This window comes from Candoia aspera, chromosome 9 (genome assembly GCF_035149785.1).
Source record: "Candoia aspera isolate rCanAsp1 chromosome 9, rCanAsp1.hap2, whole genome shotgun sequence".
Classification (NCBI taxonomy): Eukaryota; Metazoa; Chordata; class Lepidosauria; order Squamata; family Boidae; genus Candoia; species Candoia aspera.
In genome coordinates this window covers 27120858-27134698 of record NC_086161.1, presented here as the reverse complement: position 1 = coordinate 27134698, position 13841 = coordinate 27120858, and the positions used below count along the sequence as shown (strand labels likewise).

At 44.2% G+C, this 13841-nt stretch overlaps 1 protein-coding gene across 1 annotated transcript; it reads right to left on the bottom strand.

Annotated features, from left to right (window-relative positions):
• Positions 1-931: 931 nt before the first annotated feature.
• Positions 932-13415, bottom strand: SFTPB (surfactant protein B). Its single transcript, XM_063311245.1, has 11 exons — positions 13076-13415; positions 11658-11812; positions 8605-8676; positions 8220-8345; positions 7728-7877; positions 7124-7213; positions 5764-5947; positions 4719-4879; positions 2198-2278; positions 1399-1503; positions 932-1078 (listed from the first exon to the last, which is right to left on the bottom strand). The coding sequence occupies exons 1-11, from the start codon at positions 13116-13118 to the stop codon at positions 1043-1045; spliced, it is 1203 nt and encodes a 400-aa protein (XP_063167315.1). The 5' UTR covers positions 13119-13415; the 3' UTR covers positions 932-1042.
• Between the last annotated feature and the right edge of the window lie 426 nt (positions 13416-13841).

Here is a 13841-nt window from a genome sequence, read left to right as displayed (position 1 = left end):
AGAATTTAGGGGCGGGGGGAAATCATTGCTAAATGCTATGCAAGAGAAGGTCTGGAATGATGCCAATGGCAGGATAAATCTTTGTTCTGAAGCAACTGGAGGAAGGTTTATGAGACTGGGTTTGGGGGTAAAAAAAAATTACAATGCTAATCAGGTTCTACCCTGGACAGCAAGTACGTGTTGTGAAGATAAAAATTGGATTCTCAGAGACTGCCTGGACAAGCCCATGCAATTTCCTTGGCAGGTTTTTCAGAAGTGGTTTGCCCTTGCCTGCTTCCCAGGACTGAGAGGGAGTGATTGGCCCAGCTGGCTTTGTGCCCAAGGCAGGACTAGAACTCATGTCTCCTGGTTTCTAGCCTTATGCCTTTAACCACTACACTGAGACTAAGGCTCTCACACCTTAATGTACTTACTAATAAATGAGGGCTCTGGTGGTCTTGCTTCATTTCCAAGGTTCTGTAAGCTAATCCCTTCTTGGCAATAGCCTGGTTGATGAGAGACTGGGAATCTCCCTTGGTTGTGTGTGCTGGTGTTAAGGGCTTGACAGTGCAGAAGCATGAATACAGCACTTGTCTGAGGCTCATTACAGTAGCTGTGTGATCCTAGAAAAAGACACAGCTCCTTTAATGAATCAGAGTGGTGCTTGGCTCATATTCCTGCATGTTCCAGATTGGTTTAAGCCATTCCACAGCCTTACTGTTTTCTGCCCTCTCCCAAAGATTTCTGATACATAGTAGCTTGGTGGAATTCTCAGTGGCATCGTCTTGTTGGGGAAGATCAGGCTTTTAACATAAAAGAAGCCTCAAGACTTCTCATATGATAAAAGTAAGGTATAGATTTGGTCTTCAGTTCCTGGTCTTTGTACTCTGTCATGCTGCACTCTGTGCACAAATGCAAGGTTAGCTTGCACAAAGAAAACACTTAGTCAGTGTGACCTGGAGGTTAATTTTAATAGCCGAGGGAGTAAGATTCTTTTCTTCATCAGCAGTCAAGGTAAGAGAAGCAGGGCTGACCTGCCTTGAGCAGGACCCTCATCGCTCGGCTATAGCCACACATGATCCTGGCAGTGCTGTACAGCCTAGAGGAGGAGGAGAGGGGGAGGAATTAGATCGTGGCCCCAAATGAGGGATCCACATCCCTGTGAGCCCTGCAGCTTTCTGGGATAAGCCATACAGAAGGAGCATAGCAGCTAAGCCAGTTGGAAATGCATCTGCTTGGAGAAAAGGACAGCTCGCGCTGGCTCAGAGGGGCTCAGAGGCCCATTCCCAACTCTCTACTCAGTGAATTGCTGGGACTGAAATAGCACTGGGAAACTGGCAGTTCTTGGCTGTGGAGAGATGCAGCTTTCAGTTGTGGCAGGGAAGTCCAGGGGGCAGATGCACATGCCCACATCCTCACCTTGCACTGCCTGGCTGTACTCAGGCTGGAGCACCAGTAGTTGGGTCCCTGGGCACAGGCAGTGGTTCTCGGAAAAGGCTTCTCAGCCCTGCAGGCACCCAATTCCTGTGGAGGGAACAAGAGGAAGTGAACAACTAGGGAGGCCATGTTTGCGTAAGCTGTTTGGGTAAGAAGGCCACCTCATCTTCCCTCCTGGACACAAGAGGAAGGGGGAACAGGGTTAGGGTTAGGGTTCACTGGCAAGCCCCTCTCTTGTTTTTGTATCTATTATCTAGCAGTCACTTGAAAGCCGCCTATCCAAACGGTTCGTTTCTCCTCAGATTGAGCCATTTGCAGGCACCTCTCTCGTTCTGCTTCTCTAGTCTGGAGAAGCAGAAAAAGGAGAGAAAAGCAGCGCGCTGGTTAAATGCCTTTTTAAAAAACCTCCTGGAGGGACAAGTCCACATAACAGCAGTGCAAGACCATTTTTAACCAGAACGGACAGGCCTTAACTCCCTTCTCTAATAATTGTACCCTTGGCTTCTTTTTCCTCATGCTGAATTACAAAGAGGTCTTTCCTGACAGAGGCAGCAACCTCTCCCCCTTCTTAAAATCCTTTGAATATTTACGCCCTTTTCCTCCACTGCCTTTGCTCACCCAACCCAGAATGTGTGGCTTGGACCATAAGCAACTGATCCAGGTGCCTTCCTGAGGAAAGTTCTGCAGAGTGCGAAGCCTGCAGTTTGAGTCCAACTGCTCTGACTCTTGGGATTTGCCGGAACAACCCTCGAAGGGCTCCCATGCTTCCAGCTCTTCGTACCTGGCAGGTGGTGCGGGAGTCCCAGGACTTCACAAGCAGGAGAGACAGGGTTGGCTGGTGCTGATCAATGAAGTGGCTGCACTGCAAAAGAGGAGTTGGAGGAGCGGGGAGAGGAGACAGAAAGGCACCTTCGAGGCCACTGGAGTTCACATCCCAAGATCCGCAACCTGCACAGGCGGGCGGTGAAGGGGATGACACCCCTTGCACTGTCCACTGAGGCAGGGCCAAGGCCAAAGAGTGGTCCTCTCTGGTCCATGAAGGTAGCCTGCTGCTGGGCCTGTCAGCAGGGTAAAGGCTTCCTTTCCCCGAGGCATAAAAATGACTGCTCTTGCCTAAAATAAATGCTGGAGACTTGCTTGTCATATACACTTCACCTCTGGTTCCCTCTCAAGCCATCCCATTCCCCCACCAATGGAACACGCCTTTTCCATAGCCATCATGCTGGGAATATTCCCTTTCGAGGTAAGCAGCACAAGAAACAGTAAGGCAAAGAAATTAAAAGCAAGAAGCAGGAAAAACTAACAGATATAAAACTGTCCATCCTTGATACTACCACATCCAGTTGGTGCTTCATACATTGCCTTTGATTTTTTTTTAATTGCATCTCTCTCTCAGGATCTCATCTCCTCCATCCAGGAACTATTTCCTTGGACTTCCTCTTCAGCAGTTTCCTCATCCTTCTTATATTGGTTTTGCAGCTGGATTCTTTCTGTACAACCAGCCACCTCCACCTCCACCTTCTTTCAGATGGGTCATCATCCCCCCTTGTATTCAGTCTGCATTCTTCCTGACCCATCTCTCCCTGTTCCACTGCAGACCCGCATTCCCTTTCCACCCAGGTTCTCTTCACACCCAGCTCTCCTTCCAGATATCTAAGCAAGCAGAGGCCCCTTTTCACTCTTTTGACAAACACTCATTCCTCACCACATTCTGCTCACTATATTTTGACTGGCATTTGCACATCTTCATCCCATTTTTAGTAAACATTCTATGAAGATACGCAGATTTATGTACTTGCTCTAGATGTTTGCCATGCATAGAGGACTTGCAAATGTTCCCTCCATTTTTCATGTCAAACATAAGTACCATGGTTTTTGATACGTTAATTTTCAGGCCCATATTTATTTATTTGTTTGTTTGTTTATCAAATGTTGTCACTGCCCATCTCCCTCAAAAGAGGGACTCTGGGCAGTTTACAGTAAAGCTAAAAAGAGATTAAAATACACTAAGAACAAGATACCTTAAATATAAATATAAAATAGCATCCAGGATGGCAATATTAAAAGTTCTAATTTAAATTCATAAGTACACGGGAACTGTACTGTTGTGCCATACAGTTTATCAACAGTTGCTACAAGTCGTTCAAGTTCTTATCATCTGCATACATTCCCGTCCCCAACCAGCCTTCTAATACACCTTAAACAAGTTCCGCGGATTCTCCATCCTAGGTGCATTTTATTGTTTCTCCAGCTAATGCCAACTATGTCAGCCTCTTTACTACACTTCTACATTCTCACAGCATTTTAAAAATATTGTTTGCCTTTAATAAAGAAAAAATAAAAAAAAAATGCAACAACAACAGAGTACATGTGTATTACCTTAGCCAAATGTGGGTTTCCCAAAGGAGTTATAAAATAGTTCCAGATTCTCTATGGAACTCCAATTTAAGATAAAAATCAATGGTCTTTTTTCATCTGCTTTTTCACTCCAAAAAGGTACTAGACATGGCTGTCCACTTCTCCTTTGATTTTTGATATTTGTTTAGAATTCTTAGTTGTGCTATTAGACAAGATTATAATATCCACAGATTTTTGCATAATTCCTTAGAAAATAAATTGGTATGATATGCTGACGATATTAATAGCTTACATCTGAAGCTCATACTTTGATCCTGGCTTTGAGGTATTTGTTTAGGAGAACTGTGGGAAACTCTGTTAAATGGTCTGTCAGAATTGATGCCAAAAGGCAACCGTTTGTTTATTCAGTGATTATTATTTTTATATATGTATTGAATTTAATGGCTATTTAGGAATTTTTATCCCATGTCACATTTCTTAAATAATTACATTAAATATCAATAAGATACACAAAGAGGTTTCCTTGGATATTGATGGGTCTAAATCCTACCCTTGGGATAGAGTAAACACTCTCAAAACGAATGTAATTCCCAGCATACCTGATATTTTGCTGGAATTCTTTTAATTATATTTAGAAAATATTTTCAAAAACTCAGTACACTGTTGCAGTTCTGAAGATATCTTTGGAAAAGATGCATTTGTCATTAAAGATGGAGGTTTTGGTTTCCCAAACCTTGAAATAGATCATTATGCAGACCTATTGACTAATTCCAGATTTTGGACACCTTCCCTTAATATAAACTAAGCAGTGAGCTGGGTCCCATTCACTATCCCATCATGTCTCTCTGTCTCACACTTACAAGAAAAGGCTAACTCAGCACTCCTGGGAAAGGCTAAATGCTAAGCGCAGAGCAGCAGTCGCCCCCCAGCCCCGGGACACCCACCTGATGCCAGTGTGGAAAGGCACGGCTGCAGGCAGTGAGCAAGGTGGCCTCAACTTCCATCCTAGTGCTGTTTGCTCTTAGAGAAGCCTTCGCGTGGTCACTGATCATGAGACACATCTGACATCCGTCAGCTGAAGCAGGCAGCAGGCCCTGAGGGCTCTCTGCCAAGGAGAAGCACAAAGTGCAGCTGAAATTAGGGCGGTGGCAGTGCACCAGGCACAGGGCACAGGTTACTTAGCTGCAGGGCATTGTGAAGCTTACCCTGCCCCAAGAAAACCCCTTTTCAGCCTCAGCTTCCCCTGGAGAGGTACCAACTACAGCAGCAGGCAACCTTTTCTCAAAACTGTCTCCCGCATGAGAGTTTTGCTGCAGGCCTTGTGGGCAAGCAGTGTTTCTCCTCTGAATTGGAGAAGCTGCTGTCTTCCAAAACCAGATAATACTGATTTCAGGAAAATAGAGCCAAAAGAAAAGACCTAGCAAAGGCACCCTATCATGTCTACATCTTTATATGGAGGACTGGCTTTTCTGGAGACCAAGGAATCTCTTACTCGTGCCATTAAAATATTTACATGCAACCAGATATGTTCCCATAGCTTCACTGAAGCTTCCACCTTCTCAAAGCTAGCACATTCACCAGGACTCAGAGGAAGATAACTTGCTTGGAGGCCCAGCGAGAAGAAGGAACTACACTGATTCATCTCCACTTTGGACAGTCAAGCCACTGCATAGCCCTTCCTTGCTGGAGACCCAGGTGTCCCATCCTTCTCCTTCCACATGTTTGGGCATAGCCTCTTCTGCACTAGACCTATCATATTCTATTCCCATATGTCTATTCCTTGTTGGGTTGTCAGCAGTCAGTCCTGTCCTTGGGGTTCCTTCTCTGTACCTACAGGGGGAGCTGGTAGCTCTTGCAAGGGAGGCAGAAAGGGAGGCAGGGCCTGGAATGGCTTCTTGGTCATTACCTGGCCTGGGGAGAATTGTCAGGTGCCCTGGCCCAGCCTGCTGCAGAAAGTGTTTGGAAACAGTCTCATGAGCTCAGTCATACCTGGACCACAGTTTTCCTCTGCAGCACACATGAACATCATTCCACATATCAGGCGTGGCCCCAGCTTGCTCACAATGATGTCCACAATGATTACAGTATATTTCTCCATCAGACATTGGCACATGCCAGCAAGAGCTGCTGGCAGAACATGGCAGAGTTGGGACATGGCTTTGCCAATAGCAGCCTGGGGAAAGACGGGATATGTGAGTAGGAAGGTCAACTATCTGTCCCACCTCTCATTCAAGAAATCTTGTTGGGCTTACTTGAAAGCTTCTGAACTTTGTAGTTTGTGACAAAGAGATTCTTGAGATATTACCTACTTCTTTCACAATGTTTTGTTCATAGAATAGTAAAGGTAAAGGTAAAGGTTTCCCTTGACATTAAGTCCAGTCGTGTCCGACTCTAGGGGGTGGTGCTCATCTCCGTTTCAAAGCCAAAGAGCCAGCATTTGTCCGTAGACAGTTCCGTGGTCATGTGGCTGGCATGACTACACGGAACGCCGTTACCTGCCCGCCGAAGCAGTACCTATTAATCTACTCACATTTGCATGTTTTCGAACTGCTAGGTTGGCAGGAGCCATAGAATAGACAATGCTTTATTCCTAAAATGTGTGAATGACTTCCTCAACTGCATAAACAGAGTCTTAAAACTGTTCTTGTCCAGGGAACGTCTACTGTGGTTTCTACTGTGGCTGACAGATGAGTCCAGCTCTCTTGCAACTGGCATTCAGCCCTCTGAGGTGACATTTGGCTCTGCTAGCTCTCTCTCCCTCCTCCAACGTTTTGTCCAGCCCCCTTTACCTAAGCTCCTGGCCACTGCAAGCAATTCATGGTGAGTTGTGCAAAGTATACTTCCTGTGACATCCTTTGAACCTCCTTTGCATTAGATCCCCTCCAAGTCAAGTCAAGTTAAGCTAAGCTGCCAAGAGGCAACAAGACAAGGACAGCTGCCTCAGTTACACAGTTTCAGAGGTACTGAGGGTCAGAAGCAGCCTTGGTGGCTATCTAGGCCAAATGGCAGATTCTATAAATGCACCAACTTCCCCTAACAAGGGACCAGGCAGCCCCATCTCGATGCTTTTGCCTTTACCCAAAACAACCTGAACCCCTTTGATATGAATCCATTGCTTCAGTTAGTACCCTTCCCTGTGGCACAAGGGCTACACCCCACTCTGATTCCTGGGAGGACCATTCCCTTCCAAAGCAGCATCTTCCTTGCCAGTGGCTGTCTCAGCCTGCATGAATACATGCCCACTCTTTACGTGCTGCAGGGTTAGTCTCCCTCTCCTGCTGCTGGATTTTGCAGCAGGCCGAGGGCACAGCCTTATGTGTGCATTAACCTAGAAGACTTGATACCATACCTTGGGGATGACAGACTCAGCCTTGCCAATAAAGGTCCTGCACAACCAGCAGAGAGGCAGAGGGATGGGCAGTAGTTCCCGGGGGAGCTCCTAGCAAAAGAAGAGCCTGTAATTGGGAGTCCTCTCCTGTGGCTGGAGAACTCTTGCGCCACGTTGGAGCAGGTTTGTGTGGCAGTCTTTGTTCAAGAGGTCAGGACGCCTCTGGTTCAGCACAGGATCTTGACCGCTGCGGTGGCATTTTCAGCAGCAGCAAAGCCCCTCCATCCCCATTTCCTCACCAAATGAGGAACCCCATGGTGGAACCCTGCTCCTCTCCTCTTGGCTGCTCTTTTTTCACTCTACCTGCCTGTGATCCACTGTGCCTCTCAATCTTTGTAAAGGGTTTAAAAGATAAAGCTTGGAGTTTTAAAGAATGAAGACATTTCAGTAGAAGGGCATTTTTTCTGGCCTCCCCTCCCTTTTTCACCTACGTTGCTGAGAAAGGATGGGCCCCACACGCCCTCAGCCCTTCCAGAACATGGCCGGGGCCTCACACCTGGCCCAGGTTTCCTTTCCACCTGGCAGAAGCAGAGGAGAGCTGTAGGAACATGGAAGCCACCCTTACCTGTGTGTGGCCACTGGGCAGGATGCGAGTCTCGCCTTGCAGCCATGGAAGGAGCCGTTCTAGCCCTGTGAGCAGGAGCACCAAGGCATCCGTGCTCCCCAGTAGGTCAGCGGGACAGGCACCCAGCTGGGCACAGACAATGCTAGGGTCCTGGTGGGAAGAAAGAGTGAGGCTACAGAATGGCCAGGAGAGGCAGCTGTGCTGTTGGCCTTTGGGGTGGACCCGTAGAGAAGTTCTCTTACATAAATAAGCGCCATTGAAATCAGGAGTGGTGCAAGAGTCTTGCAGAGAAAGCCTTCCCAGGACAGTGTAAGTGGCTGCTGGCTGCTGCCCAGCCCTTCCCGGAACTCCCAACCTGATGCAGTACATACCCGTCTTGAGATAAGGCAGCCATCCCTCCTCCCCAGCCCAGAGACCGCCTTCTCTGCGAGAAGATTGGAAGAAGACTTTATGGTCAAAACTTCTGCCCATTCAGGGGTAATAGCTACTTACAAGCTGTTTTTCCAGAGTGGCAATTAAGCGGGCATAGTAGTCCTGTACCAAGTCCTGGCACTGTGGGATAAGTGTCTGAAGTGGCAAATTGGTACACTCATGCTCCAAATACTTCTGGAGAGTTTTCTGTTGAGAGATAACTAATGTGAAGAGGGTTGAGCTAGAGGGGTTGGGACAAGGGTGAGACCCCCAGGGTCTCCCTCTTCAGCTGGGAGCTGCTCGGACCACTTGGCTCTGCCCTCTGGCTTCAGCAGTTAGAAAAACATGCAATAGAAGAACAAATAAACTTCACATCTGAGTCTGGAGAAACTTGAAAAGAATAGCAGACACCCAAACAGTGTTGTTAGATTATAGAGCTGGTAAATTAATGCAATTCCTTTGTCACCTTAAAGGTTGATTCCTTGGCCATGCGCGTAAGGATGGTGATAAGTTGTTTGCAGTCTGCACACATGTCCTCCTGGAAGAAAAGGTAATTCAAGAACTGAAGGTAATTCCACCAGATATGGATTCAGTGGCAGAACTCATCAATGCCTCTCATACAGTTGTACACCCTCCAAGAACCTCTTCTCCAAAGCCTCCACTCGCCCCATCCCTAAGTATTTCCTCTTCCCTGAACTTCACCATGGTGACTTCTGAGCCTTGGCAGTCAATGAGGCCAGTGGATACCTGTTAGCTCTTTGAGGTAGTCCAGACGAGAAGCACAACCAGGAGCATCAGCGCTATCTTTATTGTAAGGCTAAACAGAATCTTGTGGGACTGAAAGTATTTCTCCCCTCTTCTCTTTTTTAGTCTCTGGAAAACCAGGGAGGGTCCCTTCTGAAATGCTTCCCATGCTTATTGGGAAAAGCACCAGGACCTGATGGATTATCTGCAATATATTATAAATGTTTTGAAGATCAGATTCTTTTACCCTTTAAAAGATTGATGAACTCTATTTTGTTGGGTTTGGCAATGCCAGATTCATGGAAGGAAGCTAACATTGCACTTTTACCAAAAGAAGGACAAGATTCTTCTCTAATTAAGAAATATAGACCAACTTCACTGTTGAACAATTATTATAAAATATTCACTTCAGTATTGGCAGAAAGGATGAAGAAAATTTTACAGGAATTTATTCATCATGATCAATGTGAATTTTTGCCTAAAAAACCATTAAAAGACAATGTAAGAGTTGTGTTGGACATTACAGAATATTTACAATATCATAATGAATGTCAGACAGCTCTTATCTTTTTGGATGCAGAGAAAGCCTTTGATAATTTGAATTGGATGTTTACGTTTAAAGTTTTGGAGAGTATGGACTTCGGAGAACATTTTATACAAGGAATTAAGTCAATTTATATGCCTCAAAAGGCAAATATTATTGTGAATGAAGAGTTAACTGAACCATGTCATATATAAAAAGGAACAAGACAAGGATGCCCTTTATCACCTCTGCTTTTTATTTTGGTGCTGGAAGTTTTTAATAGAGACATTAGAAGAGATGAACAAATAAAAGGCTTACAGATCAAACAAGAGGTTTTTAAACTAAGGGCTTTTGCTGATGACTTAGTTTTGATATTACAGGACCCTTTGGATTCTGCTGAACATCTGATGAAGAAACTGAAGGAATTTGGGTCATTGGCCAAATCAAAAATTGTTGATGGGTAAGACGGGCTTCAAGATTGAAAAAAAGGTTAGATATCTGGGGGTGATTTTGTCAACTAAAAGTAGTGTGTTGTTTCAGAATAACTATGGTAAAATTTGGAATGAGGTGAAAAAAGATTTGGTAAGTCCCAGAGTCCCCTTTTCAGGAGAGATGGGCGGTGATAGAAATTTGAAAAATAAATAATAAGATGGGGAGAATTACAATTGTCTCTTATGTGGAGAATTAAGATGAATGTTTTGCCTAGGATGTTGTTTTTTTTTCAGACTATACCAATTTTGTCAACAGATTTACCATTTAAACAACAGCAGAGAGATATTTCAAAGTTCATTTGGCAAAGCAAAAAACCAAGAATTAAATTGTTACAGGATGCCAAGGAATGAGGATGTCTGGGTCTGCCTAATTTAAAATTGTATTTTGATGCCTGTTGTTTGCTTTGGATGAAAGAATGGATAACTTTGGAGAATAAAAAATTATTACAACTTGAAGGTCATGAATTAAGATTTGGGTGGCATGCCTACCTGTAGTATGACAAAGTTAAAGTTATTATATCAGGAATGCCATACTGCAGATAAATACAAGGTAAGATTATCTCCTAATGTACCTTTGTGGTTATCACCTCAGGAAGCATTCGTTAGAAGAGAAAATGTGGGAGAAATAAAGTGGTTAAAGTACAAAGATTTGTTAAATTTTGAGGAGAGTGAACCAAACTTTAAAACAAGAGAAAAGTTAGAGTTGGAAGGATTTACATGTCATTGGTTTACCTATATGCAATTGTTAGAACTTTTTAAGTTGGATAAAAAGAATTATAGATTTGTCAATGAAACAACTTATTTTGAGATTCAACTTTGTACAAATGATGAACATGTTATTACTAAGATGTATAAGATGTTATGCGAAAATATGTGGACTAAAGGTTTGAAATTTACATTGAATTATAATTTAAAGGAAATTCTTTATAAAATGATGTATCGTTGATATCTAACTCCTGATAAGTTGTCAAAAATGTTTAATGGTAAAACAAATGTTTGTTGGAAATGTTTGCAGGGTGAAGGAACCTTTTATCATCTTTGGTGGACCTGTGAAAAGGCTAAAAAAAATTGGGATCAGATACGCATTACTGTTCAAAAGATCCTTTAAAAAAAACCCAGAACTGTTCTTGCTGGGTTTGATGGAGAAAGAACTGGAGAAACAAGATGGAACTTTGCTTTCGTCTATGATCAGCGCTGCGAGGTTGTCATAAGCACAGCGATGGAAAGATCCACCAACACCCACAGTGGAAGATTGGATGGTTCAATTAATGGACTTGGCTTAAATGGCGAAGTCGACAGCATTAATAAGAGATCGTTCTGTTTCTAGATTTGTCTCTTTGTGGCAACCTCTTTTAGATTGCTTGTGTTGGAAAAAAATGAAGTTTTGATTACGGATTTTGATGATTAGATGGTTTGTTTTGATAGAAATAATGTTAACATGGATTAATTAATGGTAAGAGATTATCTTTTTAAATTGTACTCATATCTGTATTGGAAGTAGTCAGAAGCCACCTTCTATTTCTATTTTCTATCTATTTTCACTTTTATAGTTTTTGTTCTTTTTTTTTAGTTTTATCTTCTATCTAGTTTTTGTATTTTTAACTATACTTGGAGATATAATAAAATTCTTATTAAAAAACTGGAACGCTTCCCACGCTTTTCCCCCACCTGCGGACTGAGCTGCCTCTTATCAGACCGTTGCCTGGCTGTGGGCCTTCCTCCTGTCTCTTGAGGCCATTCCCACATACCCGCAATACCTACGTTGGTGATTCTGTTCCAGACACTCCCATTGGTGGCTTGATTCCATCCGGTCTGGACACAATGATCCAAAGCACCACACTGGATAGCCGTCATTAAGTTGTTGCACCAGTATGCTGCCCCCTTGGCACATTCATTCTGGACCTCACTGGTTAGGACTGGGGAGGAAAGGGTAAGGCCAGGTCTTTATCGATGGCATGCAGTGAGGACAGAAGAAACAGAATGCGTAAAAACAGACCTTTAATTTTAGTTGCCCTTCTGTTCAGGGCAAATGTATATAATTTTCATCTTTTGGGCCTTTTGGCCGTAAATAAAATTGATTGATTGATATTGTTTTGATAACAATTCTGTAAAATAGATTAGGTGAAAGATGTTGACTGGCTCAAGCTTGTGCAACTCATTTCATAGGAGACTAAGCTGTTGAACTTTGGGTGATTTCCAGCTAATGACTTATAGCATTCACTCATGTCATTCCACTGTTGCTGTGCTAAAATAACAGTAATGCAGAGAGGCTCTATATCACTTTAGTGATGGCTAGATGATGATATGACCTTGGGCCAGTCCCTCTCTTAACCCAGCCCACCTCACAGGGTCGTTGTTGGGAAAATAGGAGGAGGAAGGAGTATTTGGTATGTTCGCCACCTTGAGTTATTTATAAAAATAATAAAGGCAGGATAGAAAATTTTAAAAAACCAAATAAATAAATAGGAAGACGGTATAAGTCACTAGTGTCAAAATGACCTTGGTGCTAATATAGTGTCTGACTACAAAACAGAGTGGAATTTTAGCATTTATAAAAGCATTTTTAGCCATTCTATCTTTACAAAAGATATTGCCCTCGTTCTAAAGAAGGGACTATTTCTGCCCACCTGGTGCCATCAAGCAAGGTGGGTCTCTCTGGGTCCTGTACATCAAACAATGTCAACTTGCGGGGCCCAGGAAACATGGCTACTCCCTGCCCTCTGGAAAACTTAATTTATTCAATTTAGGCACTGCCCCATGCTAAAATGATTCTCTACCATTTGATGATTCATGCGGCTCCCACCCTTATGACATTCTGGAAATTTTTTTCTCTAAAAGCCCAAGTAATGAAGACAATCACCAGCTTGTTCTCTAGCTTCTTTCTTTTCCACCTCAACTAGGTTTATAGGATTATAAACAGTTGAGGGCAGGTTTCACAGCTGCTGTACTTCATAAAGCAATTGAAATGTCACACACACATCAGCCTCTAGATCCTTCACGAGGCCTAGTCAGACAAGAATTTCCTCAGGCTTATGAGCCTTTTCCTCAGTTTTTGATTCTGTTAATGACAAGCCTAACCCAGATGGTGACAGGCCCAACGGGCGGTTATGCGTGCCTCTGGTGTGGCTCCTGGACCCTGCACGCAGCTCCCTCTCCACCTGCCCCACCCCATTGCTTACCCAGGCCTCCAGACAGCAGGCTGAGCAGGAGCAGATGCCACATTCTGGAGCTATCTAGGCATGCACAGAGCTACGGATGTGCCCTTTTTATTGCTGCAGTGAGCAAGCACAAGCAGCCAATGGAGCAGCTCACAGAGAAGCATCATGTTCTTGGCATTTTCCAATTCATTCACACCCCTGCGTGACCTCCCCTAGGAAGGTAGCTGCCAGGTTCTCAAGATTAGGCAACTTCAGGGGACATGGCTTTTGCATTTGGGATGGGCACTTCAGATGCGCAACTATGCCAGCCCTCAATTTCAGTTCCTAATTGTCCTGTGCAGCTATTCCACTCCTGGAAAACTCCAGCCATCTTTTATAGTTTCTTTGCTTCTATAGCAATTGCTTTGCCTAAAATGGACCATGATCACTCCAATGTCTTCAGAGCATCCCCCTCACCATCCTGGGATTGAGTCTTCCTCTGAGTTAATGTTTGTAGGAAATGTTATATAGGAAATTGGCATGTGCTGGCCTGGCTCTCCCCATGCCTCCCTTAATTGAACCAGGGGATTATTTCCAGCACCCAGCTCCATCCTCTGCCTGCCTGCTCATCGGCAGATGTCCTGGAGTGTGCCACCCTTGTCTCTTCCCTGTGTTGCGGTCTCCCACGCTACACACACACAGCTACACACGCACCATCACTTACTACATGTTCAAAGGGCTTCAGGCAGGAATGTGGTCTTGGAGCCTGCCTCTTTCCAATGCCTGATTAGCTGAAATCAAAGGGCAG